The sequence below is a fragment of the Colletotrichum paranaense genome (genome assembly GCF_030867605.1).
Source record: "Colletotrichum paranaense strain IMI 384185 chromosome Unknown Scaffold_1.1, whole genome shotgun sequence".
Classification (NCBI taxonomy): domain Eukaryota; kingdom Fungi; phylum Ascomycota; class Sordariomycetes; order Glomerellales; family Glomerellaceae; genus Colletotrichum; species Colletotrichum paranaense.
In genome coordinates, this window is record NW_026848959.1 from 2,683,651 (window position 1) to 2,709,649 (window position 25,999).

Consider the following 25,999-nt stretch of genomic DNA (forward strand, 5'->3'; position numbering starts at 1 on the left):
CGTGATGACCCGGCTCTGATGTGATTCTTGTGATTTCAAAAGAAGGAAGGGACGAAGATGATGGAAGACATAGACACCTTCCCTTCCTCTGCCCTCCTTCCATCTTCAACATCAAGATCGTTCTTTCCTGCGTTGTCTGCTGCTCTTCCTCTTCTCAGAGAAGGTACCTTCCACCTCGACAAACTCGTGGCAGCCACCTATTGTCATCTGACGACAACACCTCGACGATTCCCATTCCTACCATTTCAAGGCTTCGACCGGAAATTGCTTTCTCCTTTTCCATACCCTCGAGACCGCAAATCAACCACTCGCCTGCTCTTTTCCCCGCCGTACAATTAATACACATCACCGAAGCACCAAGTCGCAGGTCACGCACACCATCTCTCGCCATCACAACCCCCCGAACTCGAACCGAGAAACAATGTGTACCGAAACCATCGCCCTCTGCGAAAGCTGCGGCCTCCACAGACACATGCACTACCACCGCTGCACAGCCTGGCTCTGGTCCTACCGCCAAATCAAATGGACCTTCACCACCCCTCTCTCCTCGACCCCGAAACCCAAAAACTGCCCCTTCCTCGACGGCGAGGTCAAGACCGAGATCCTCCCGGGCAGGTGTCCCAACGCGGCGTGCCCAGGCCACAAGCTGAAAGACGCCCTGGACTTGCAAGCGGTCGCTGACGGGATGTTGGACAGGAGAACGGACGAGCAGAAAATTGACGCGCAGAGGGTCAAGATGGGGCTTAAGAGGCGGCCTGGGCCGGTGCAGGCGTTTCGGGAGCCGTTGGAGGTCGGGAGGCCGCATCAGAATCAGGTGCCGGTTGTGATCACGGATGGGAGGCCCGATGAGGGACTGGGAGTTGTGAGAGGACGGGGGAAGCGGGTGGAGGGGATGGGGATGGCGGAGATGGAGACGGAGGGTGAAGGGGCTATGGCTGTTCCGTCGCCTGGTCCGGCTGCGAGGGTGCCTGTGAGAAGACATAGGACGTTCCATGGTCCGATGATGAGGCCGCATTGATGGGTGTTGTTGAGACACATGGCGGGCTCATCGATTTGACGGCATGATACTACGAATTACGAGGGATGGGAAACGAATGATGACCAAACGGACTGGGGAGGGACTGATAACGGGGACTGATAATGGGGGGAAGCGTCTATACTATAGCGCTGATCGGAAGAGTTTCTCTTCGCTTTAACAATGAGCGCCGATTTCTCAAGATCATGAGGTTCTCCCAAAGGTGTGAAAGGTGTTGATGGAGTCGTGATATCGTGTAACCGAATTGTCCAATCACAGCCAAGGCCACCGCTAAGAATGTTTCCAACTACTCGATAAGTTGGTTCCTGCATCGCGGCAAACCGGCAAGTCAAGTCCGTAAGCCCAGGCCCCAAACAGCGCGAATCAAAGCCTGTTTTCATCACCCGCTTCCCCCCCTGAACTTTGTATTTTGGAGAAGCCAATCTTGGGCAGTGGGGTTCATTCCCCCTGTCGACGGTCGACCATCCACTGAGAAGCTCGAAGGATTCACGTCTGGCCTCCACGCGACCTGGGGGATCAACCAACTTTTTTATGCTAAAATCCCGCCCCGTTCGTCCCATTTGTGGTTCCTGTGTAAACATTGGACCATTCCCCGTTCTGTCATCCCGTCTCGTCCTCCTTCTCGGTTGTCAACTCAACACCTCTCTCCCACACGTTGAGTCGTTGAATCCATTCATTTGGACGAGAGTTTAGGATTGTCAATTGACTCTCTGTCTCTTCCTTGACGACTAGACATCACCTTCGTTTCTGAGCTCTGACGAAACTCCACGCGCTCGATTGCTTGAACCCACCGGAATCGAACCACTCGCTCGTCCCTTGAAAGCTCGTGAAGCTCTCACCAACTCTCGATCCACCAACCTCTCTCCCGAACCCTCAACATGCACACGTCCAACCTCGCCCCGGTGGTCTTCGCTGCCCTCTCCCTCCTCCTCAATCCCGTCGCCGCCATCCCCGCTCCCGTCCCCGAGCCAACCCTCGTCGCCCGCGCCGATGTCATCGCTCCCACCGCCGCCTGGATCAGCGTCAACAACAAGGGCGTCCCCACGACCGTCACCCCCGTACCAACCACAATCTCCGGCACCGCGACCTACGCCTCCGCCGCCCCCAACGCCTTGACAGGTAGCGTCTTCACCCTGACCGACTGGCACCTCGTCAAGGTCACCACCAGCACGGGCACCCCGCCCGTCGCCACGGCCGACAGCAAGAGCGGCGCGGGTGCCTTTGCGCCGTGCAGTAACACCAAGGGGGACTTTTCGCCCTTTTGCGATCCGAATAAGGGGAGCACGCTTTATACCGATGGCACCTACTATGGTAAGACCTCCCATCTTGGATTCACCTCTCCCTGTACAGGTGATGGACGTGGGATATCGAACACCTAACTGACCATTCCATCTTCCAGTAACCTGGGACCCCACTGTCCTCATCAAAGGCAACAAGACCAACGTCAACGTCCAAATCCAAGGCAAATCCGTAAACGGCACAACGGTAGGCGACATCGTACTCAACGCCGACACAGACACCACGAACCCGGCCTCCTACGGCTACTACGCCTGGACCGTCTCCTCCAGCCTCATCCCCTCAGGCCAAGACAACGCCACAATCGAGCTCCTCATGTCCTACACCATCGACGGCACCGCGCAGGACGCCATCACCGGCCCGCAGGTCCTCGTCGCCAAGCGGCCAGAGTGGCACCCCGAGGCCGCGAAGATGCCCAAGGGCGCGGAGCTGTACATCGCTCTCCCCACCGTGTTTGGGTTCATCATCATTTGCGTCATTGGCGGGTGTATCTGGAACCGGCGGACGCGCAAGATCGGGCTGGGGAATATTATGAGCCGGTCGAGACACGGGTACGGTGTCGGTAAGTCGCGGGCGCAGAGGCTGGGGGCCAAGGTTAGGCAGAGCGTGTTCCATGGCGGGCGCAAGGATCGCGGGATTCAGTTGAGGCAGCGGGAGATTAGCCCCGATGGGTATGTGTACCGCGACGAGCCGCTGCCTGATCAGCAGCAGAGGCAGCATACTGGCGGACTCAACACCAATGGTGGCGGTGGTCTCGGTCATGCGAGGAGGGATAGCGATGCCCTGGGAAGTCTTGCGGGAAGCCCGGTTTCGGCTACGTTCCCGCACCATGAGCCCCAGGGTGGTAACGCTTTCCGGGAGGAGATGAGGAGGCAGGAGAGGGAGAGGTACTGAGAGGGACCATGAACTTTCAGAGGCATGCCATTTGGTGTGCTGCCGACAGGAAGCTGTGTTGTCCGGCGAGGCTACCACAGAGGGTAGGTAGTAGGCGATGACGGAAAACATGAGAATAAGTGTCACGATATAGACGACGCAAGATTCAGAGATGAGCTGATTTGGAGCTCATCTTCGACGTAATATGTAACAATAATGAAACTCATGAAGAATCTCAAGGCCAGTGGCTTGATCCAGTGAGATTGTGACCGGTGTCATGACGTGCTATATTGCTACTAGGGAAGTACAATCAGCCTATGTAGTCAACCGCCTGAGGAGGGGACCGGTGAAAGACATCATAGAGTCACTCTTTCACGTCTAGCAGTCTTGCAACAAATGTCTTCTTTTTTCCAAGCCATGAGATGAAGGTTCTTTTCAAAGCAAAGCTCGAGCTTTCATACATTCCTAAGCCCTACTGAATGCTCAAACGAAGGGCACGATAGGGTCGCACATTCACATCTAGCAGTCTTGTAACATACATCTTTTTTCTTTCATCTCAGGTTGTAAAGCGGACGTTCAATTCTAGGCCAAGTTCGATTCTCTATCCTCTCCTTATCCTTACACTCGGGCGCTATCGCTAGAGATAGCGCTAATAACGAGGACTCCAAGAATGCCCACATCATGCCTTTTTCCTTTATCTCATCACTGCCCATATCTCACATACGCCGTATGGAATATGTTAAAGATGGTAACTATTGTTAGAACCTGCTAGTACCACAAGCATCGTCTTTGGTCTAGAGGTACAGGCATCTTTAGTTGCAAAGGAACGGGCTGTTATTGAATCGTCAGTGACACATACGTCAGTCACGGGAATCAACCAGCACCTTGGCATCCAGGGATGTGGTCTGTCTTGCTTGAGTTCAGAGGTACGCTCTGGATATCTTAGTTTTTATAGGAACCCGTCGTTATCAAGCACATCGTCAGTTACGAATACGTCAGTAACGGAAAATAATCAGTATCTCGGGATCCTATCCGCATGAACCACTTTCTTGTTGTCTCAATTGCTTGGTTCAAAAGCATAAGCATCTTGATTATCTGAGGCAGGGGAACCACTGGCCGCATCCATGTGTGTCACGCGCACACAGGTTCAGTACGACCGCTGGTCCTGCTGTAGGTCATACTCTCGGATCCATATTTTATAGCTGTTACAGCGTTATCTTGGTATCTGGAGATTGAGGATGGGCTCCTATCCAAGTAGACTGTCTTCATCTTATCCTACTTACTTCGAAAGCAGAGGCCCTTAATCCCTATAGGAGCTACCCCGTCGTCACATACATAATTAGTGACGAATACGTCGGTCACGGGAAACGGTCGGTAGTACCTTGATATCCAGGGATCTTGGCTATGGGCTCTCGTCCGAACGAGCTGCTTCAATCTTGATCCAGAAACATATTCATCCTGATTTTATGAGGTAGGATCACAGAACCATTAGCCTCATCCTATGTGCATCACTCGCACATGTGTGGGCGCTACCGCTGACCTTGCTCCCGTCTCAATATTTTATAGTCTTTGCGACGTTATCTTTGAGACCGGCCAGGAAGGCAAAGAGGCATTCTGCTGAAGATCCCGATAAAGCAGGCCCTAAGACCACGTCTCCCTCAACCTCCTGCGTATCACTTCTCAAACGACTAGACAGGCGGGCGAAGGAAAGGTCATATCGGCATGTAAATTCGTAAGGTTTAATGACGCCGTCGCTACTGAACTGAGGCCTCTCGATGTCTCCATACAATTCTGGTCGTCCGACGGGTCCCCATCTACTCCCTTGATACCATCAGAAGCTGTGCAGGTGCCAGCGCTTTACTTCTTGCCAGAGCTACCGGAGCTTCCACTGCCATAGCCGGACGAGCTTCTCTCGCCGCCGGGAGAGGTGTAGGTTGAGCCGCCGTTGCCATCGTTGTAGTAGGTGCTGCCGTTGGGGTTGGAGTAGTAGTAGGATCCGTCACTTGAGATGTGCTGGTCAGCTTTCTTTCCTTGATATCTCGAATAGGAAAGGGCAAGACGAGAGATACTGATTGGAGCACTGAAAATCAGGGGGGGGGGGGAAACCCCCCTCAGACAAGCGATCGTCAACCGGGCAAGGAGGAGGAGCAGCAAGTTGGACTCACGTGTTAGAGTAGTGGTACGAGTTGGAGTTGGAAGCACTGCTACCGTAGTCACGCGCGCAGTAGTGGTTGCCCTGGGTTTGCCGGTCGATATGTCAGTCATGCACATCTCCAGCTCGAAGCTCTTGGCAGCTTCGGGAGTGAGGAATTGATCAGTACCTCGCTGTTGGTGCCGGAGCTCTTGTAATCGTAACCTTGTCCGCTCATCTTGGCTGTTTGCTTGTCGGTCTTGAGACACGAAAGTGGTTGATTGGGATGGTTTTTAATGCGTGGTATTGGAGGAGGATTGTAGAGAGATGAAGAAGAGGGGATAAAAGGGTGAGGTCACCGGGAGTTTATGGGAGATTAAATAGGTAGGTACCCAGGCAAAACACCTTGATTGATCACGCAAGGTCTATGTATGCTTTTCCGCCCCGCATCACGGATTGATTGTTAGCGGGCAGAAACAACTGGAAAGCTTCCTGTCTACCTTAACTTACCTTACTTTGTGTGTTGCTTGTGGCTTGCAAGAAGCTCTCATGTGCCTTCCCGCGGGACCCATGTCAAAGCTCCAAAGTCAAGTCAGGCAAGGACATGTGATTGCATCGTTTCTCCTTCTTATTGCCCGTTATGCGAATACCTGATCACAACCAAGTTTGTAGCGTAGAGAAGCAGCGACGAAGGGCAGCACGATGTTGGTATATTGCTTTTCCCCGACAAGATAAGCGTTTGTCCACTTTCCCCCGCTGCCAACCAAGCTGCCACTTTTGGTGACCTGGTCTGGGATCATCCTGGTACTTGTCGATGTTTGGGTGGATCTCATATCAAATAGGTAAACATCTTAGTTGACAGAAGAGCCTAGCGATCATGTCCAAAGAGACAAAATCAGAGGGACTGCGATTGAGAATTTGGGGATGGCTTCTAGCTTGCAGAGCATATAAGCAGTAGACTACTCCCAAGCGCGTTGTCGATGAATCGATGTGACCGGCAGTCGAGTGGGATGAGAGCCAGAGAACCCCTCACTCGCACAGCTATCCCCCACGTTTCAGGGATCAGCTTGCATGGAAAAAGCAAATGACATCCCTCAAGCACCAACTCACTTGTTGAACTCACGCGCCTCTCATTCCTACACTTCCGAACCGAAACCAGATTTCATATGCTACCGCATCTCGCTACAGGTATCCCAATTGCGCGTAAACCCCTAAACAACATAGTACTCATCCCATTAGAGGCAAAGAAGAAAGAGTCCAGCATCCCAATTCCAACAAATATAATCACCTAATCGCTCCGTCATCACGCATTACAATGTCTCCCTTGTCGTTATTTCATTCCAACACTTGAACCAAGTCAGTCACAAGGCACGCAAGGTGCGGAGTAAACACCCCAACTCAAGGTAAGGTTCCCTCAAAGCTTACTTTTTGCCGTACCCGGAGCATGTTCGGTATCCGCTGGCCGAGGTGTACGGTGAACCGCCGTTGCCGTCGTTTTCATACCTCTCACTCTTGGGGGTTGAGTAGTGAATTGAGCCGCTTCTATCCATCGTTTAGCAGGATTCCGTCAGTCTTTCGGTTTTTGGCCTCCTCTCACGCCCCGCGCAAAACGTACATCCCCAGATCTTGGATCGAAGACTGGGTGAGGATGATCAACAGTAAGAATGATTGACACTCACGCGCTGGGATACTGGTATGAGTTCGGGTTCGCAGAGCTGCTGCTGCTGCTGTTTCCGTAGTCGCGAGCGCAGGAGTAGTTACCCTTTTTATTCCCCCCGCAGTGAGTATTTTGCTACTTTCACGAGAACCTCGGATTGGCTTTGGGTTCTCAAATTACCTGGCTGTTGCTCTTGTACGAATAACCCTTACTGCTTGGCATATTGACGATCTTGGGGAGAAGGGTGGGCGGTGGGTTCTGTTACTTATTTTCCGAATGCTTCTGAGTTGGAGTTGGACCGGGGAGGAGGAAGATGTCGTCGGGCCTTGGTTTTCTGTTTTCGCTTTTGACACAAAGTGGAGACGGGAAGAAGAAGACGAAGAAGGCGAACTTAAGTATAAGAAGAAACTCTCACTCTCTCTCCAGTTCACGGCACATGGTACGAGATACAGATCAAGGTACATAATGGGCTGATCATGGGCGATGCGTGGTTTGAAACGCCTGCGCTACTTCACCTTACCCCGCCCCACGGGAGCTCATTGGAGAAAGCCCATAGTGAGACTTTTTTTACTCTCTAATAATTCCCGTGCCTTTACGAGTCGGGTCCATTGACAAGTTTGGATGGATGGATGGTGGGATGGGGGTGGGAACGGACGATGCGGCCAAAAAAAAGGACCAACGAGTGGATGAAATGGAATGCTTTGGGCAAGGCGTCAAGCGTTCGAGCCGCATACCGCATGGTCCCTCGTGGGTCGAGCGAGGCGACACGCATGCGCTGGCGAACGGAAGTGTCTCTGCATCGTTTCTTTGGGCGCTGGATTTTCTGGGGCATTAGGTATCGGTAGGACCAGTCGTTAGGTATTTTAAGCTTCATGTGGGGGGTCGGTGGGCTTGAAGCCTTGGGGGAGTGGTGAGTTGGAGTCTGCTCTCTGCATGAGCAGACTCTTTGGATGAGAAGGAGTCCGAGATGTGGAGGGGGGCGAAGGGATGACTTGGATTCTGCAACGACGAGCACTCGAGTTAGGTTCTAGGTAGGGACAGAGACGGGGGTACCTGAGCTCAGAAGCTTCATAAAAACTTGGGACGACACACGACCTTGTTCGCATTCCTCGATTTTTGATGAGGGAAACAGCGGCTCTTTGAATAATAACGCTGCCTCCACGCTGACGTCTTAGCTTGGGGTGGTAGTCTAACAAATATCAAGGAAAAGGAAAGGCATAAGAGAGAGCAGCTGTAACCGCAAGGATCGCAGATCCGGGAAAGCCCGGCCATAAGTAGGGGACCGACGGACGCGGTCAGGGGCATATATCTCCGAGATCTGCTTCGGTCGACTCGGATCTGACTCCGAGGCGATGGGAGAATACCACCCTTTTTTGTCTACAATGATTTTAATACGCTTGAATTCAAAAGTCTATTTTTTCGTGCTTTTTGCCGGCATATCTAGTCTAGAGGCTCTTCTATATCATTATGCGGCTCACAAATAGCCCATTCACGACTCTTCTTTTTTTTCTGAGTTTAGAGGTGATGATCTAGTCAGTTGGAAGGGTCCTTGGGGTCACCGTCCTCGAGCTCGGCGAGGTACTTCTCGGCGTCCATGGCAGCCATGCAGCCGGTACCGGCACTGGTAATAGCCTGTCTGTATCTCTTGTCCTGAACGTCACCGGCGGCGAAGACACCCTCAATGTTGGTCAGGGGCGTGCCGGGCTTGGTGACGACGTAGCCCTCCTCGTCGGTCTCGAGCTGTCCCTTGACGAGCGAGGTCGCGGGCTCGTGGCCGATGGCGTAGAAGAGACCGTTGGCCTCGAGCGTCTCCTCTTCGCCCGTGACGGTGTCCTTGACGACGAGGTGGCTCATGAGGCCGTCGTCGCCGCCCTTGATCTCCTTACCGGCCGAGTTCCAGCGGATCGTCACCTTCTCGTGGCCCTTGAGGCGCTTGGCCATGATCTGCGAGGCGCGGAGGACGTCGCGGCGGACGAGGACGGTGACGTGGGAGCCGTACTTTGTGAGGTAGAGGGCCTCCTCGGCGGCCGAGTCGCCGCCGCCAATGACGACGAGGTGCTTGCCCCGGAAGATGGGGACGGCGCCGTCGCAGACGGCGCAGGCGGAGACGCCGTTTTGCCAGTACTTCTCCTCGCCGGGAAGGTTGAGGCGCTTGGCGGAGGCGCCGGTGGCGAGGATGACGGCATCGGCGGTGTGGGTGGTCTCGGGCTCGAACTCGGTCGAGTACTTGAAGGGGCGGGAGGAGAGGTCGAGGTTGGCGACGGTGTCGGAGATGATTGTGGTGCCGAAGCGCTCGGACTGGGCCTTCATGTTGTCCATGAGCTCGCCGCCCATGATGCCCTTGGGGAAACCGGGGAAGTTCTCGACGTCGGTGGTGGTGGTGAGCTGACCGCCGGCGGCGATGCCGTTGGCCATGAAGCCCTCGTAAAGGACGGCTGGAGGGGAGAAGTATCGTCAGTGAGATGGTCCTGGAGTAGGGGGGACGGGAGGAAGTGGGAGGAGGCTTACGCTTCAGCTCAGCGCGCGCCAGGTAGACGGCGGCGGTGTGGGCAGCAGGCCCAGAGCCAATGACTGTAGAATGAGGTTAGCAAGGCGCATTGCAAGATTTGAAGCCATCACGGCTTGAGAGGCATGTTTGTCTCTGCTGTTTGGCAGGAGGGGCAACAATGCAGGAGCGGAGAGTCGTGACATACTGACAACCTTGTTGTGCATTTTGCGGGCACTTGACTTTAAATCAACAGGGTTCGTAGAGTTCTTCTTGAGGGATGTGGTGGCTGCGGCAAAGGATAGACCAGTGGCGCTTGAGCGAAGGATTGTTCGTCTAAAGGTTGAAGAGAACAGTTTGGCGGTGATATGCGCGTTCAGGAACACGCACTATCCTCTCCAAAAAATGGCGGGGTATCAGAAAAAGAGAGATATATGTACAGCAAGAGGGGAGGAGGGGGTGCCACAGGCTCACAGTACGCCAGGGGGCGTGTGAGAGAGAGGAGGGGTGAGGGGCAAAACGAATGGAAGGGGGCAGGACGGCGACGGCGACGGGGTTTGCTTCCAATCAAGACTTGGAAATTCGTGGACCGCTATCGTGACGGCAGACCCGGGATGGTAGTGGTAGCACGGAGTACAGACAGTGGTTCTGCAGCAACAGCACAGCTAAAATGATTTCTAATGGTGGTGGCCGGGATCTGGGAGACTTGATGCGTTGCGCTGCTGGTGGTGGTGGATTCCAGAATTCCAGAAATTTTTAATCGGGGCCTGCCGCACGATTCAGGGTGCATTTGATAGCGTCTTGTCAGACGGCCAAGCCAAACCACATGTGGTCTGGATGCGTGATCGGAGTGCCGTTTCTCTGTCGTGACTGTGTGGATTACCTAAGCACCGAGTCGCCGACTCCCCGTTCCGTCGGTAGCCCCACTTGCCGAGGCTCTTCCGAGTGACGCAACTCGGCTCCGAGCCACAAATCTGCTGCACGGTGTGCCGTGTATCTACCTTAGGTACCTCTCCCTTCGTCTTCTCGTGAATTGTGGACTGAGGTGGTCACCGGTGTCGGGAACTTTATATCTACAAGGGTTCTCATGCTGCTGGGAATCTTATCAATCGCATCAGCTTTGATTTGGAATTGTTGACGTCAATGAAGCTCCTGCCTCATAAGACTAATGTCTGGATTGGAGTCAAGGCCGTTGTAGTCGGCGATATTTCCCCAATCGTTGCGTTCAAGTATTTAAAATTATCGCGCACGCGATCAGAAGGATGAGTCAATATTGCACCATGAATTCTTTCCCCCGAAGATACCTTACTCATTTGCTTCATAACCTCAACCACGTCACATGCTTCTCTGAGTTGTTTTCTCACAGCTACGAGTCTGATGTTTCGCAAGTGCGCTTGCTCGGGGATATTTCTGACTTACTAATCCCTCAGGCCGAGTGAAGTAGAATTATCAAGATCCATAAACACATGCTCAACCTCCCAACCTCCTCCAAGGACGTCTGCAATACCTTCTTTCGGCCAGTGAAGAGCCCTTTCTACGTTGACGAGCAAGGTCTATTTTATTGCCATCTCAACAGCCCAGAAACGGTTAACTCAATCTGGCCGAGGGTTCGATATCCCGGTAAAGAGCGCAAGGCACAATAAGAAAACCGCCTCCAGACGAATCCTCATTCACAATCTCTGGCACACCAGCAAGGCAACTTTGCTTGTCCGCAACTTATCTTCCCTGCCTTGATAGGCAGATATGTCCGTCGCGCCTCTCTTCTTTTATGCAACCACGCCGAACCTCGCTTCTTCCCGCTCTCATCGCACACACCTCAGTCACACCTCCATCGTCCTCGAGCTACTCACTGCCGCTGTGTGTTTGGTGGCGGCTCATGGTCGAAGTCTCAAAACAGAGCCTCAGCTACCGATGATCCAGCCTTGCAGTACATCTGTAGCTTGAGCAAACACCAACAGGTTGACCTTGGATCGGCATTTTGATCATATGTCATAGGGTTCAAAGTATATACATTAAGTGCCGGCAATCAATGATATAGCCGTTCGATAGATGTCATTACTCCAGCCTCTCCCCAAACCCAAAGACTTCAGGCATCCCATTCCCACATACTCAGCCCTACGCATCCGGCAGCCCAGAAATAACAACACCACTAATAAAATCCTTGGCGTGCCCCTGCGTGTCCATCTTACCAGTACCATTCTTCAGGTAACAATACTCCCCCGGCAACTTAATCATAGCAACAGACCGACAATAACCTCCCGCCTTGACATCCCCGCTGGCGAGATTACTCCCATACGCCTGGTTATGCGCCGCACACAGCGCCATACACTCCTCAAACGTCGAGACGTACACCTTGAGGATATCGTACAGAGCCGGATTTCCGTACGCCGCGCCCGAGGGGTAATTCACCTCGCAGAGCTGGCGGAAGGTCTGCGTCGAGTACCCAGAACCGATCTTCATCGCGTTGCCGCCGGCGTCGGTGGGCGTGTAGGTCGTCGTGTTGATACTCGGGCAGCCTCCGTCCGTTGGCGCGGAGCGGATGCCCGTCGGGATTGAGCGCGTGGTGGATGAGGTGGCTGTCGAGCTGGAAGGTTGGGACTCTGTGCCTGAGCTTGCGCTTGAGGTTGTAGGCGCCGATTGCGAGCCTGCTGTTGCTGAGGCCGTTGAAGACGGGTCTCTATATGGACATTAGATTCAGTCAACTATGTTCTCGTCTTGCTCTAGTAAGTGGAAGAAACAGGTGAACTTACACTGACACCGCCGAACTGTTGGCCTTTTGCGCCGCCAAACCCCCCGCCACACCGCCGGCGATACCCCCCGCAAGAACAACCACCAGCGCAATCACCAGGCTCCAGAAGACAGGCACCGTCAGTCCGAGAACGCGCCGTCTCTCTGGCGGCGGCGCGTCTGCCGCCGCGGCGGAAGCATACGCCGGGTGATGGGCCTGCGTGATTGTCGTCCACGTCGACTTTTCCAACGGGCTCTGGAACTCGGAGGGGTCATACGGGATCGGCGCGGTGGAGTACCGGCTCGGTGCCGCTTCGAGGCCCGGCTGGTCTGGCGCCGTCGCCTCCGCGTGGGGACGGTGTTGGATTTGATCGGCCATTCCTAAAATACTCTGTCGTTTTTCCTCCCTTTTTTCTTCTTTTGTTCCGATATCCTGCCAGGAGAGTAGAAAGAGACGAGGCGAAAGGCCAACGCGCACGACGATCACAGATTGAACGGAAAGAATGGCATCAAGATCAAAAGGAATCCAAGAGCAAAAATGAGATCGGGCTGCCAGCCGAGTACTTGAATAAGAGCTCAGCTCGCCAGGGTGAACACACCGTCAGACCCCGGCTACGATGGTACTGTAAGCGGCAACCGAGCTTACCATGCAGCGCGCCACCTGGGGGGTTCACTTTTCACACGATGCCTCATTGAGCTGAGAAACCCATGTACGAACAAGCTTGTTTTGGGGATTGGGGACAGCACGAGCCTTACCTTCCCTTCTCCTGAGACAATTCTCTGTCTGCCTCCCTCGTGGTAAGCGCAAACGCGACCGCCCGGCGACGCCACGTTCCATCCCATGCAATTTAGCCTCAGCCCTAAAGCGCGAACAGTGAGAAGGGGGACGAGAGGAGGGGGGGCCAAGCGTATGATGAACGCTTCAAGTGCAAGCTGTCGCGACGGCAGGAATCCGTCTACGGATACTAACGAACCCTTTTCGAAACGGCGCCCGATGGCGATGGTGGTGAGGGCGGGTGAGCGGTGGTTGGCTGGCCTTGGGGTCGTAGCCGCCGGGGCGCCTGCATGTGCTTCGCCTCGTTGGCGCGTCAACCGAAATAACTCGTGTCTAGCCTGTGTCTGAGCTGAATCGCAACTGCAGCTGTATAGAAGTCTGATTTGGTTGGAAGTGATTCTCGTGGTCGAGTTGTAATTCGCGGTAATTCGGGATTTCCGAGGTTGAAATGACGGGCGACGATGAAGTGATCTAACTTTCCTAAGGGAGTTACAGTGACCCGAGCAGCAGGCATCTCATCTTGAATAATCATCACCCTATATGGAAGCAAGACGACTGATTACAACGACCGCGCCGATTTAGCAACCAACGATGTCCTTGGACATGTGATTGAAGCTTACGATGAAATTCTTTCACAACAGTGTCTTTTGCATCTTCTCAGCGATCTTTAACGGCTTCAGACTTACTTAATAATGGTATAACTTGAGAGTCGCCATGTACCATGGCTCTCAAGAACATATCTTAATTTCCATCCGCCGAACCCTACCAGGTGTCAGATTCGGCAGGACCGGATGACGTGACTGATTTAATCCTGCATCTTGAGCGTTGGTGATCTGGGAATATAGGAGGTGGCCCATTGGCCAACAGGATCTAGTGCACAGTCTTGAAGAGAACTACAGAGTCATGGATTTCATCGCTATGGCTACGTAGATAACCTTCCAGTTTCAGGACCTGCGGAACCCATTTCCACTCGAATATTCACCCTACCAACCCCTCCAGCCACCATCAAGCCTCAAACATCAAGAAAGCTCATGTCTCCTATCATGGTTACTAGACATCTCATTCGGCACAGGCTGTCCATGCATTTCAACCGGCACATATGCCGTCCGCTCGGACTTGGCCCATGGCGACGACGGCCCCGTTCCGGAAGAATCCACCTGGCTCGACAGCGCCGCCCTCGTCTTCCTCTTCTCGCGCAACAACATGACGGTCAGCGCCGCGATCGCCAGCGCCAGCGGGGTGCCGATGCCCACCCCGATTCCCGCCGCCGCGCCCGTCGAGATCCCGTTGCTACTACTGGACTCTGCCGCGGTCGCGGAACACGTGGCGGCGGCCCCGGTGCTTTGTCCTGCTACTGCCGCGGTCGCGGTCACCGTCGTCGTCGCGAGGTCGCCGAGGTCTGATTTCAGATACTCGTTGAGCAGCATCCGGCCCGCGGGAACGCCAAAGGTGTAGTTTGCGCAGTTGCCGGAGTTTTGACATGCGAATTTCTTGTCGCCGCATAACGCGACACCGCAATGCCGGCCGGGGACTATCGTAAAGGTCAGTTCATACTAACCAAAGGCACAGAACTCCCCCAAAACAAGAGAAGAATCTCTTCCCCGTCTTCCTACCAAGAAGTAAGTTTCTTACCTCCGCCGGTAATCTCCTCCTTGTCGCAGTACTTCGGACACCCGCTCCTCGACCAATTCTGATCCGTACACGCGCCGCGGTAGAAGCTCAGCTCCGTCTGCGAGAAGCAGAGGCCGTTGCTCATGCAATAATGATTCTGGAAGCAGCACGCCGCGACCTCGGTACCGCCGGCGACGGGACAGGCTACCGCCTGCGTCGCCTCGACGCCGTTGGGCCAGTAACACCTCTGGCCCGCCACCGCCGTGACCAGCGGCACCGTTGCGAGGAGAAGCCGCCATGGTAGCAGCGGCAGATGCATTGTCAACGATGGGTGCTGCCCCGAGCAATCCTGAAGAAAGGTGAGAGAGAGTTTCGGCACGACGGGGAAGAGAACGCGAGAAAAGCATTGGTTTGGTGCGGGACGGAACGCTGCGATTAATAACTCGCAACTCCATGCAGGCACAATGGCTATGCTTCAATTTCCTATGCCCCAAGCTGGGCATTCAAAGTCACCTTGAAGCCAGGGTTCTAGAGACATGCAGCGCTTGGCGACTGATTTTGGGGGTCGAGGGATTCGAATCCCTGACCAGCCTTAGACGCCTTGAACGAATCACGCCGCACACGGGCTTGACTAGACGGGTTTCGCGCCTCGTGGAAATGACCGCAATACAGGACTCTCACAGCCCAGTTGTCATTGACTTCTATAGTGTAAGGACTGCCCAAACTGTTTCGTAGCAGAGCGCCATAGGTGTCGTCTACTGCGAACACCTGCAGGTCCCTCTCCACCAGCTCCACGGGTGCCAGGGGTTAATTCTGTTGCCTTGCGGCCCTTACCGGGATGGCTGCGATCGTCATCGATCCCCTCATCAGAAAGAGACGCCTCTCACGGGGTCGTCTTTTACGAAACGCAAATTAGGAATAGCTCACAAAAAGCATAGAGATAAGCTTGTTGCAAATCGCGAATGAGCATCTCGCTAGTACGCTAATTGGCATGCTCATTATCATCATCAACCCCTCCTCTATCTCGCCGCCATGACTATCATGCACCTCTCATTCTGTTTACAGATTTCCATTCCATAAAACAAGCCGCAATGGTCGAAACGGCAGCCAACGGAATCGCAACAGTGAGCACCACGCGAAGAGCATCATTGTACACGGAAACCATTATCGGAAGCGTCTCAGCCGGCACAACCGTCCGGAACGCCGTCACCCCGGCCCCGATCACTGCCGGGATATCTACCCCGGGAGCCGAAGCCCGCAGCAAGTGATTCTGAAACAGCGCATTCCCGATAGACACAAAAACGGCTCCGCCCAGCGCCTGCGACGCCACGACCGCCGCCGTCCCGACGGGCACCTCATCCGGCGGCAGGACGGCCTGCACGGCAGTGAACCCTTGCTGTATAGCCATCCCGAAACCCGCCGCGACGAGGATCTCGAAGCCGATCCAGTGAGGCGTCGGCGTCTCGGACGAGAGCGTAAGGAGCTTGCCGCACCCGGCTGTCGCGATGATGCCACCGATTATGGCCGGGGCTGGGGGGTGACCCACGACGGAGACGAAGATGCCTGCCAGGAGGGAGAAGAGGGCTATCGCCGCGACGTAGGGGAGCATGTCCACGCCGGAGGATACGGCGCTCTCGCCGCGGACCGCTTGGAACCAGATTGGGAGGAAGTAGAGGTGGATGAGGAGAGCCCCGTACGTTGCGAAGGCCGCGACGCAGGAGGCGGCTACGGTTCGTCGGGTGATGATGGCTGGCGGGAAGAGCGCGCCGTCCTGTTTCCACCACTGCCATGCCGCGAAGACGATGGCCGTTGCGCCGGTGCCTGAGAGGAGGCCGATGATTTTTGTGCTTGACAAGGCTTCGCCTTGGGTGATGTACTGGAGGGCTAGGAAGAGCATTACGCAGGCTCCGAGGAGGAGTACGTTGCCTATCAGGTCTAGGTCAAGAATCTTGTTGAGGAAGGTTTTTTTGTGTTGCGGTTCCTGCCGAGGGTGGAAGAAAAAGAGAAAGACGACGAGGGTGAAGCCTGCGATGGGGAGGTTGATGAAGAAACACCATCGCCACGTCTGGGAAGGGGGTCAGTCACTTTCTCTTTTTTTTTTTTTTCCTTTTTCTTTTGCGGACATTCGGAACTGCGGGATCACTCACGACAAGGTCAGTGAAGGTACCTCCGAGCAGAGGACCGACCGTGGCGCCGAGGCCGAAGCTGTCGTTGCATAAGCGTCAATACGTCTTGAACTTCCCTCTCTTTGGATGGAGGTTTCTTACATCAATCCGACGATGGCCGTACAAACCGGCCGCACTCTCACGGGGACCGCCGTTGCGATAACGACAAAACTCCCAGTGAGGACCCCAGCGCTTCCAAAGCCAGCCACGGCACGGCCAACGATGAGCGCAAGAGAGTCGGGGGCGAGGCCACAGATGAGCGATCCAGCAAGGAACATGAGTATGGCTAGGACGTATGCCCATTTCACGGAGAAAAGCGAAAAGACTCTGCCAAATACAGGCTGGAAGGCGCAGATCGTGAAGAGCTGAGCTGAGCCGTACCAGCCGATGTCTGCGGTGGATTGAAAATCTGATGTGATCTGCGGTATGGCCTGGTACTGTCAGTTTGGGAGGTTCGTCAAACGAAATGGCCACTTACGGTTGTGAGAAGAGTTCGATCTGCCGAGATGGACAACACCGCGAGACAGATCCCAACTACCAGAACCGCAAGCCGCCATCCTTCTACCCATTGCTCCCCTTCGACCTGGTCGCTCAAAGACGGCGACATCACAGCACCATGCTTCTCCGCCCTCGCCATATCGAGATAAGTCATTTGGCGCTGGTAGTCCCCGCCATCAACATCGTCAATACCCGGCTCAAATTGTCTTGTGAAACGGCTAATCCGAGCATCAGTCTTGCCAGGATGTCTCTGTTCCGTGACAGGCGTGAGACCCTGCTGCCCCATCCCCCGCGGCTCACTACTCGATGTGGACCCGTGGAGAGACGGATGGCTCGCGAGGTGCCGGAGCTGCGGGGCGAAGATGGACGAGATGATTGACACGGACTCGGATTGCGGTGATGAGGAGGCGTTTCGTTCTACGTCGTCTGTTCTAGAGAGCATACGTGAGTCTGAGACGGTGTGTGACGGTACTCTCTTTATGGCGAAGGAGGACGCGCTTTGGATTTGCGTGGGCGAGATCGAGTCTTCGCTAGGGATCATGCGTACGGCGCCAGGTTGTCGTAGAGATGATATCCGTCGCGGGATTGGTGGCGGTCGTGGCCCGTCGGTTAGGGTAACTGAGGATCTGATGGAATCTTGGCGGCGGCATTGGTTTTCATTGTAGAGGCTCTGATATGCCATCGAGAGTTCGCTGTTCCTCTTGCGTGTCTCTTCGTCTGTCACATCCGTCGCCCTCTTCGCCACGGTTCCAGTGGCAGAGGGATGGTCCTGTGATAGGCGAGCCCTCCCTTCCCATTCTTCCGTCACGGATTGTGGCAGAATGTCCTCCCCATCGTTGTCATTCTCCTCTGAGTAGGATGAACGTAGATTGTCGTCGAGGCCAGGTAGTGGAGTAGCGTGGTAGTGTATGACTGAGATTCGCGAGCGCTCCTCGCCGAGGAACTCTGAGGATGGCCTAGATCCGAGTGAGGGCCTTTTTGTCATGGGTGCACCGCTTCCAGCTACGGGCTCTCGCTTTTCGGCATCGTTTTCCATCTTCTTGTCATCTCGCATGCTGGAAGAGCTTTGGAAGCTAGTGTATCGGACGGCACAATTTTCTGTGTACTTGATGTTTGGGTAGGTTCCAAGTTCAGAAAAGAGGTGCTGTTGGGCATCGCAGGTCGTCCACATATCTTAAAGCTGCCGCCTTCTGCTTAAGAGGAGGGGCAAGAAACCACCCACAGTCTCTATTTAGCTTCATCACTAGTTCATACCCTGCAGTTGATTGACTGTCTAGATCATCGGCGGTACCCGAAAACACTGGTAGAACATCCTCAGCTGCGCGCGAATTGTCATTAGCTCGATTTAGGAATAGCCTCGCGTTAAACGCACCTACTACCCAGGCGTTCTACGGAGTAGCTGAACGTCAGACCCCAAAGTGATGGGCTGAGCTAGCAAGCAAGACTGCCCGATGTCGGTAGGTATGGGTCTGTAGAGAGTGTCGGTTGTGAGACAGGAGGCAGCATGCCATGTGGCTCACGGGCAAGACTGGCACCGCTTGCCAGATCAAGGACTAGATCAGCCAAGTTTCAGTGCCATTACTAGCACACCATTTCTGACAGCCATCATCTTTTGATGAACCGCGGGAATCCCCCGTTAGAACCATGGGGCTGGTGAGCTGTTGTTGAGGATCGAACAAAGCACAAAGCAGCAGCCGAGGGGGCGCTAGCACATGGTGAGGGGAAGTGTGGCGGAAGAGGGTGCCATTCGCGGCGCCGTCGCCGTGGAATTTCAAACTAGACGGAATTCCGGGGCCGATGTCTTTGTTTATCGGGACCGAAGACAATGAATTGGGATGGGAACATGAAACATGGAGTCTAGAGAAAGCAGTTGGTGGCCTCGTCATTATCGAAGAGAGATAGGACTCTGCAAATCCATCGCTTTCTTGGCCTATCCGTGCAGTTGCAGTGCTTTTCGTCCACGGAATGAATCATGGGAGTCTTCTGTATCCGTATGTCGTTTCGGGTCAGCAGTGAGGATAGACTTCGATGCAGCCTTGGTGATGGATCAAAGTCGAGGAGAGCAGGTCGGGTGCTCAAAGGATGACATCAGACTTGTCACTGGTGGCTCATAGGAAGCAACTGCCTGACTCTTCGTCAGTTACAGAAACAAAAGGGACTTCGGCCCAGAAGCTTAAGATGATTATACCCCTAATCCCGAAGTGCAGCGCTACCGCTCTCTGTAACTTTGGCCTTCGAATCCCCATGCAGGCATTCTTTTTCTCTAAACTCTTTTCATCTTATCACTCCATTGTTTCTTCATCATCGACATTTACCTTGCTTCAGTCAAGTAGCCGACGGATTCCGCTACGCCGTCCGGTCATTAGTGGCTGGTATTGTCACGATTGCCCATGTCTCATAAGCCATGGTACCTGCTTGTTTCTGCCAGATTACTGGATTATTTATCACGATCTTGGTGCGGGAGGTTGAAAGAAGTTCAGGGTTGAAACAAGGGGAGGCTTGCCCGCGCTTCGTCACTTTGATGCTGTCCACCTAAAGCAAGCCGCCCTGCTGCCGGCACTTAGGCCAAGAGCTTCATCGGTTGAACTCATCGCAAATACAACATACGCGTGGCCAAAATGAAGATACCGTCAGCTTTAATTGCATGTGATTTCCGTCAATTATCTTCCTCCGAACTAAGGCGCACAAACCTCACAACACCACTTTCATGGCTGCGGCATGATGGCATTATGTCAATAGTTCCGGAGGCGCGAGGCAATTGATCATGCCAGTAATACATTTTCCATTCATTCTTAGTGCCACGCATGATCCAAACTGATGGACAGAAATCTAGCAACTCAAGTGCTCGAGAACGCTTGTTGAGTGAGAGGAAAGGAAGAATGGCCTCGAGAGTCAGCATGTTGGATTTTGGTCGTATTCGTACTAGCGCGATCTGCTGACCAGGATTCCCCAGACGATCCGACCATACCTTGAAGGCCCGCAATTCTAAATCCATCGACCCGCCTCACTCCGGCAGACCGCAGGCCGCACCACTTCAGATGTTTCCTCCCCATCTCACCCCATCCCACCATCTTTCACCATCAGACATGGCATTTCACTTTTGCATACAGTCAGACATGGGCACACTCTTGCAATAAACTCATGTCATTTGTTCCACAATCCGGAGTAAACTCCCGCCCTGCTTTCGAACCTCAACCAATACTCAAGCCCACCAACATCACCGTCACCGCCACCAATAGCACCAATAAGGTATCTCGTCTCCTCTCGTCTCCCCCTCACGCCTTGAAGACTCTGGCCCGAGCACCGGGCTCAATTCAAGGACCACCCGACCAACAATGCTTTCGTGTCTATGGTATTCTATGGGTTCATGCTTTGTCCAAAATAAAAACGCAAATGAAGTTAAGCTGAGTTGTGAAACTTTATCAGGTCTCGAGCTCAACCGTGGCGTTTTTACCTCCCAAGGTCACTGCCGCCGCCAAAGTCTGCTTTTCGTTGAAGACGGCGGCCGGGTTGGACTTTTTCGACGCAGGTGCGGCCGCCTTGCTGCGACCGCCCTTCTTGTAAGTTGAAATGTAGAACATGATGAAGAGAATCAAGTACGACGTCAGGATGGCGCCGCCGGTCACGGCTGAGTAGAACTCGCCGCCGCACCGGCCGACGTGGGGGAGAATCTCCTTGAAGTACGTGTCTGCGAAGACGTCGTAGAAGCCAAAATAGACGAAACCTGTCGGCGCAGATTAGCATCGGTATGATCATTGTTTGCGTCAATGGCATGTCGAGTGAGCTGGGGGAAACCGGTTTGACTCACCAAGGTCCAACACGAACTGGGTAATCTGCAAGACGGTGATCCACTGCTTCCACCACACCTTGACGCCCCGCGCGGTCTGGAAGTAATACCAATACATGACAACGTGTACCGTCAGGTTGAGCGTGATGGGCACCCAGGATAGCGGGGTGCCTCCGATCAACTGGCTGAAGCAGAGGAGGGCGGTGGCCGGGTGGTGGTAGCAGTGGAGGAAGGTAAGAGGTTTCTTCTTGAGCATTAAGAAGACGGTATCGATGAGCTCGTAGTACTTTGTGAGGTAATTGATCTGCCAGGAAGAGTTAGCTTATGTCCTTAGTTAGAGGTGGTTTGAAATACTACTCACGTAGTAGAGAACGACCAATTGTTGTGTCCAGCCTGTTGGTCCGCAGATGCATTCGTAGATGCCCTTCTGCCACAGGCTTGGTGCGATCTGTTCGACGAAAAGAACCAGTAGAGCTCCGCTGAGGAGAGACAGGAAAAAGTTGTGGATTTTGAAGAGCGTGTCCAGCTCCAGCGGTTTGCGGTTGCGCATCACCTCCCGGCCGCCAAAAACGACGACGAGATACAGCACCACCAGAGTCATGGCTTCAGTGAAAGTCGAGAGCGGTGTCTGTCCGTAAACGAATTCGAAATCGCTGGCAGGGTAGCCCATAACCGACTTGTAGACCTTGTCGAATGTCGTCCATGGCGAGAGAAGCGCTGCGGATGCATCTTTCACCACCATAAACCCGGAGATGTTGCCGCTGGAGGTGAGATTATCGGGAAACATGATGATAACTGGGGGAGAGAGTTTGAAGAGTCTTGAAGAAAGAAAGAAAAAAAGATTCTCACGTAGAGAGAAGGAGAAGAATTGCAATCGATTTATGCTAATGTGGATGAGTACCTCAATGCATGACCAAGACTTTACCATGGGAAAATGGGGCCGCCGCTCTACGCCCCAAGCTCGACCATCTCGATGCCTCCGTTTCAGACCACCAACTCAATTGCTTTAAGCACACCAGCCTATGACGGCATTTCTTTTCTTTACGGTCCTCGCGGGTACCCAATGCATGATGAGCGCGAGCCGCAATTAGATTGTCCATTCCCCGTAGCTACCCAAGCTTTTGCCAGCTCGGTACCAATGCTCCGAAAGCTCGTACCCAGCTTTACGTGCAGCTACGACGGACCTTGACGGACGTGTCTGATACCCGGGTTCGCTTACATCCCACACGGGTTATGCCTTAGCTTTGAGAGGCGTTACGTGGTCCTCTAGCGTGTACCCGATTTTAACCCCTCATCAGAATCAGGCTTTTTCTATTGAAGTTAAAGATGGTATTTGCTTCTCGCTTTCAGACACTAGGGGCAGTGCAAACTAACCAGTGGAAACGACCTTGTTGGTATAGCTAACACGCCAGATGAGAACAGCGTTGAGAAGGAGATTGAATTGGTACTGCCAGCGGTTGGCCTATGTTAAGTCACCGGCCATCATTCAAGCCAACTCTGCTTTACTCAGCAGTACACTCGATGGGATCTCAACAAAGACATCACTTCAAGATGGAAAGTTGTCTCTCTTCAACCGCTGGCACGAAAATGTTGGAAAACTCCTAGCTCTGAGCTCTAGTCCTCTACGATAATGGCTACAATTGAGGTGGGAACTGCAAAAGTGTGTCGGAGAAACAGCGTCCAGATTAGCATACTTTCTGGTTCCTGCATGGGTTTCTTTCATTTGAGTGGATCTTGGTTCATCTGACTCCCCCTAGTGTCTCAAGAAACGCTTCGTATGCACACCCGTTCACAAGAAACAACGAACATCTCTCTCACGCTATCATAAGTTTTCACATCTAAGACAGAGATGATGATATCGGACTCAACCCAACTGACACTTCACTCTCTGGCTCTGCTTGCTACCCAGTATCCAAGGTCTCTTCAGCTTCGATGACTCAACCCCTGTATCATTGGCCCGCCCCTTCAAATGTTGGGGAGTGGTCTATCCATACACTCTCACCACGCGATTTCTACGTATAATACTCAATATTGAGCTTTCATCATCTAGAATGATCCTCATGCGGCAGTGTTTTCGAAGAGACTTTAGTATTACGCTTCTTCGCAGCTTGTGTGCTCGCCCGCCATCTTTCAAGTCAGTTCAGCATCGCCGTCGCCTTCTCGATCCTTCATATCCGTGCTCGGCATCATCTCTTCTTGACTCATGTATCGGGACTTAATGATGCTGACACCATCAGCGAACTCCTCAGAGACAACTCGAGAGCATAGCCTACAGGCGCTGCGAACTCTGCTATTATTTGGACTGGTAGTACGTCCCTGTACGAAGATGGGATCTCGAAGAAAAGCTGTAGACCTATTTCAGCGCCCGACCAAGCCTTTAGAACCTCCAAGATGCTCAGCATTGACAGTATCGTAAGTTCTCGATGCGGCTGGCTATGCATCAAGATGAGCTGTAGTGTGGATTAGACGCCACATTGCCCAAGCGTGGACTTCGAGGTCTAAGGAGCGATGTGCTGGGTATTTAATAGGCAGAATTTACGACTTACTAGCCCTTCAGATCGTTTACACGTCCCTTCTCTCTTCTTTACACGACAAACCTACCTTATCATGTGGGGCTAAGGGTATATATATCATCCCAACGTCGTTCCTGTCACCATCACAGCGGCGTCCGTTTAGGTCGACGGGTCAGGTCAAGCTGTGTGCCTAGTGTGTTGATCAAACAAATGCATCAATGAAGTCAAAGTTGAGGTTGACTGAGGGGCGCGCTGTTCGAGTCCGGGCAGGGGCGTGTATAACAAGATCAATATAATATAGATCTAGATATACCCCTCCTTCCGTCCCAATTTCTTTTTTCTTGTTTTGCCGGAATTTATGTCTGGCTTTCCGAGGTCTGCACAGACTTTGAGTTTATCAACGCTATATTCACTCTGGCAAAGCCAGTACGTGTTAGATATCCTGAATGGTACTTTTCCTGATAAAGTAGATGGCTCAGGAGCGGACGCTTCTTAGATGCAGAGGTAGCGACTGGGTCAGTGACGGGCTGATCACGTCGAGTTGAGCGCTTGTCCAGAAGGCGGTGCTTTTAAGCAGAGGAAGAATGGGATATTTACACGTCGAGACTAATCTTCTAGCCTATCGAAGTGACTTTTGTTGGTCATAGTAGCCTTCAGGTCGGATTTCACTTGGGCAAATAGGACAAGCAAGAGCGGGCAATATCGGAGTGCAGATTACGTCGAAGGCCCGTCTGGTGGTATATACAAGCAACTCTTCTCCTTCTCTTTGGAGTTATTTCCAAGAGGGAGGAGTCATCGTTATAAGCATCAAGAAGCGACAATACAGACGTGCTGCATGCCTTAAAAGCTACCAGCTCACACGCTTTGTATTCAAGTGGTTTCCGTTCCGGCAGGCAACATAACTTAAAGCCATCGTCAAATCTACTTTTTCTTAACATGTCAGGTGAGAGTAGCCAGCGAGGATCACGAGCTGAGCTTTCCTTCCTACGTGCACCATTGCAGGGAAGCCTTTGCCAAATGCTGTGAAAGTGAACCATAAGATTCAGTTCGCATTGGCATCGTTGGTCTTCGAGAAGCCAGCTTACGTTGCCCTCACGGTCATCGACGACAAAGAAGTTGATGGAACTTTTCGTACGGAGTATGCTGTTGCCAATCTCGACGAAGCGTGGCATGAGCAGACGAAGCGTGACTTAACTAGTCTTCATCGCGGAACGAGTATACATCCCGGAATACTACACAAGACGCTCTAAGCTGGGTAGGACGCCTTTAAACTATTATTATTTTCAGTAAGAGACGGTCCTTCTGCCCATCTAATAAAGCTTATTAGAGACCCCGATGAATACTTTAGATTGTGCGATTGCTTCAATCAACAATACGCCCTCATCCAATGCGAGACACTTCACGACGTTGGAGGAGATTAGACAGTTCTCCGTGTTAATGGACGCTCTTTTATATTGTGAAATTGTGTACTATGCCACTTGGTCAAGACGTTTCTGCTCATAAGTTTCATCAGCAGTCGCATGATACGCAACTTGGTGTTTCAGCAAGACTTTCTGGCTTTGTCCACTCAGCGCCCAAGAATGGTGCCAAAGACGGAGAACAAATTTGGCTTGAGGCCTTCGCTACTCTGCCGTTAGTATGCAAGCGAGCTAGCGGCTCTGCGCCTGAGACAACGTCAGCTGCAGAGCATCCAGCTAGCGCCTGAGAACGCAACGGGTCTCAAAAGCTAGTCTGTGTCACGACTGGCCCTGTCTTTAACGGCGTCGATCTGGCAGATCGTGGCGCCACGAGTTCCCGTGTTAGCCTGGTGGAGGCCATCAAATTTCCACGTGCGAAACGTTCTTCAAGACGAGCGGCGGATTGCAATCTTAGAGAAAACGTCTGCGCATTAGGAAGGGTTTGGGCACATGAAGAGTTGACGATATAAGTCACTCCACCGTGGCATTGAAAGACTCGTCCAGGCTCGGCATTCACTTTGGCATGTTCATTCCGAAGGCGAAGTAGCTAGGGAACCTATCAGAGAAGCAGCTTGTCAGCGAATCGACATCACGTCTAGATATCTCGAGTCCGCTGGTCCCTGATCCGTGCCTAGGGCCTTCTAGCCTTCGCTCCGATGCCCAGGCGTGCCAGGCAAGTCGTCTCTGATGAAGCCAAAGTAAAGAAAGAGGTCAACACTGCGACCAAAGCTCCATGTTGTTCCGCCTCCACCAATCATGCAAATCACGTATCGATGCATGGCTCTCTCGGAATATCATTGGGCGATGGGGATGACATCAGCTAGAAAGCCCGGCAGAGAACAAATTCACATGCGCATGGAGGGAGGCTGCCCCATCTGTTAGGACCAGACCATATCCCATCTACTCATGTCACCCTCCTTGAATCCCAGAGCACTGCCACAGGAGAACACATCGCCAAAAGCCCTGCATAGCTGATCCCGAACTCAAA

General features: G+C 53.1%; 11 protein-coding genes across 11 annotated transcripts; 3 read left to right on the plus strand and 8 right to left on the minus strand.

The window, feature by feature from the left end:
• Positions 1-154: 154 nt before the first annotated feature.
• CPAR01_00953 (uncharacterized protein) lies at positions 155-994 on the minus strand (the record flags this gene model as incomplete). Its single annotated transcript, XM_060485243.1, has 1 exon — positions 155-994. The coding sequence occupies one exon, from the start codon at positions 992-994 to the stop codon at positions 155-157; it is 840 nt and encodes a 279-aa protein (XP_060356100.1).
• On the plus strand, positions 422-1,018 carry CPAR01_00954 (uncharacterized protein; the record flags this gene model as incomplete). The annotated part of the gene is made up of 1 exon (XM_060485244.1): positions 422-1,018. The coding sequence occupies one exon, from the start codon at positions 422-424 to the stop codon at positions 1,016-1,018; it is 597 nt and encodes a 198-aa protein (XP_060356101.1).
• Positions 1,019-1,914: 896 nt separating this feature from the next.
• CPAR01_00955 (uncharacterized protein) lies at positions 1,915-3,226 on the plus strand (the record flags this gene model as incomplete). Its single annotated transcript, XM_060485245.1, has 2 exons — positions 1,915-2,347; positions 2,436-3,226. 2 exons carry the CDS (start codon positions 1,915-1,917, stop codon positions 3,224-3,226), a joined length of 1,224 nt encoding a protein of 407 aa, XP_060356102.1.
• Positions 3,227-5,062: 1,836 nt separating this feature from the next.
• On the minus strand, positions 5,063-5,574 carry CPAR01_00956 (uncharacterized protein; the record flags this gene model as incomplete). The annotated part of the gene is made up of 3 exons (XM_060485246.1): positions 5,063-5,207; positions 5,371-5,441; positions 5,527-5,574. The coding sequence occupies 3 exons, from the start codon at positions 5,572-5,574 to the stop codon at positions 5,063-5,065; spliced, it is 264 nt and encodes an 87-aa protein (XP_060356103.1).
• A 1,183-nt stretch (positions 5,575-6,757) lies between these two features.
• On the minus strand, positions 6,758-7,457 carry CPAR01_00957 (uncharacterized protein; the record flags this gene model as incomplete). The annotated part of the gene is made up of 3 exons (XM_060485247.1): positions 6,758-6,878; positions 6,952-7,128; positions 7,174-7,457. The coding sequence occupies 3 exons, from the start codon at positions 7,455-7,457 to the stop codon at positions 6,758-6,760; spliced, it is 582 nt and encodes a 193-aa protein (XP_060356104.1).
• A 1,069-nt stretch (positions 7,458-8,526) lies between these two features.
• On the minus strand, positions 8,527-9,705 carry CPAR01_00958 (thioredoxin reductase; the record flags this gene model as incomplete). The annotated part of the gene is made up of 3 exons (XM_060485248.1): positions 8,527-9,428; positions 9,502-9,564; positions 9,687-9,705. The coding sequence occupies 3 exons, from the start codon at positions 9,703-9,705 to the stop codon at positions 8,527-8,529; spliced, it is 984 nt and encodes a 327-aa protein (XP_060356105.1).
• A 1,888-nt stretch (positions 9,706-11,593) lies between these two features.
• CPAR01_00959 (uncharacterized protein) lies at positions 11,594-12,584 on the minus strand (the record flags this gene model as incomplete). The annotated part of the gene is made up of 2 exons (XM_060485249.1): positions 11,594-12,155; positions 12,229-12,584. 2 exons carry the CDS (start codon positions 12,582-12,584, stop codon positions 11,594-11,596), a joined length of 918 nt encoding a protein of 305 aa, XP_060356106.1.
• A 1,110-nt stretch (positions 12,585-13,694) lies between these two features.
• On the plus strand, positions 13,695-14,895 carry CPAR01_00960 (uncharacterized protein; the record flags this gene model as incomplete). The annotated part of the gene is made up of 3 exons (XM_060485250.1): positions 13,695-13,751; positions 13,911-14,377; positions 14,550-14,895. 3 exons carry the CDS (start codon positions 13,695-13,697, stop codon positions 14,893-14,895), a joined length of 870 nt encoding a protein of 289 aa, XP_060356107.1.
• On the minus strand, positions 14,000-14,910 carry CPAR01_00961 (uncharacterized protein; the record flags this gene model as incomplete). Its single annotated transcript, XM_060485251.1, has 2 exons — positions 14,000-14,511; positions 14,613-14,910. 2 exons carry the CDS (start codon positions 14,908-14,910, stop codon positions 14,000-14,002), a joined length of 810 nt encoding a protein of 269 aa, XP_060356108.1.
• Positions 14,911-15,630: 720 nt separating this feature from the next.
• Positions 15,631-18,308, minus strand: CPAR01_00962 (major facilitator superfamily transporter; the record flags this gene model as incomplete). Its single annotated transcript, XM_060485252.1, has 4 exons — positions 15,631-16,656; positions 16,739-16,796; positions 16,859-17,187; positions 17,235-18,308. The coding sequence occupies 4 exons, from the start codon at positions 18,306-18,308 to the stop codon at positions 15,631-15,633; spliced, it is 2,487 nt and encodes an 828-aa protein (XP_060356109.1).
• Positions 18,309-20,676: 2,368 nt separating this feature from the next.
• Positions 20,677-21,828, minus strand: CPAR01_00963 (GNS1/SUR4 family protein; the record flags this gene model as incomplete). The annotated part of the gene is made up of 3 exons (XM_060485253.1): positions 20,677-20,978; positions 21,063-21,345; positions 21,403-21,828. The coding sequence occupies 3 exons, from the start codon at positions 21,826-21,828 to the stop codon at positions 20,677-20,679; spliced, it is 1,011 nt and encodes a 336-aa protein (XP_060356110.1).
• Positions 21,829-25,999: the final 4,171 nt, after the last annotated feature.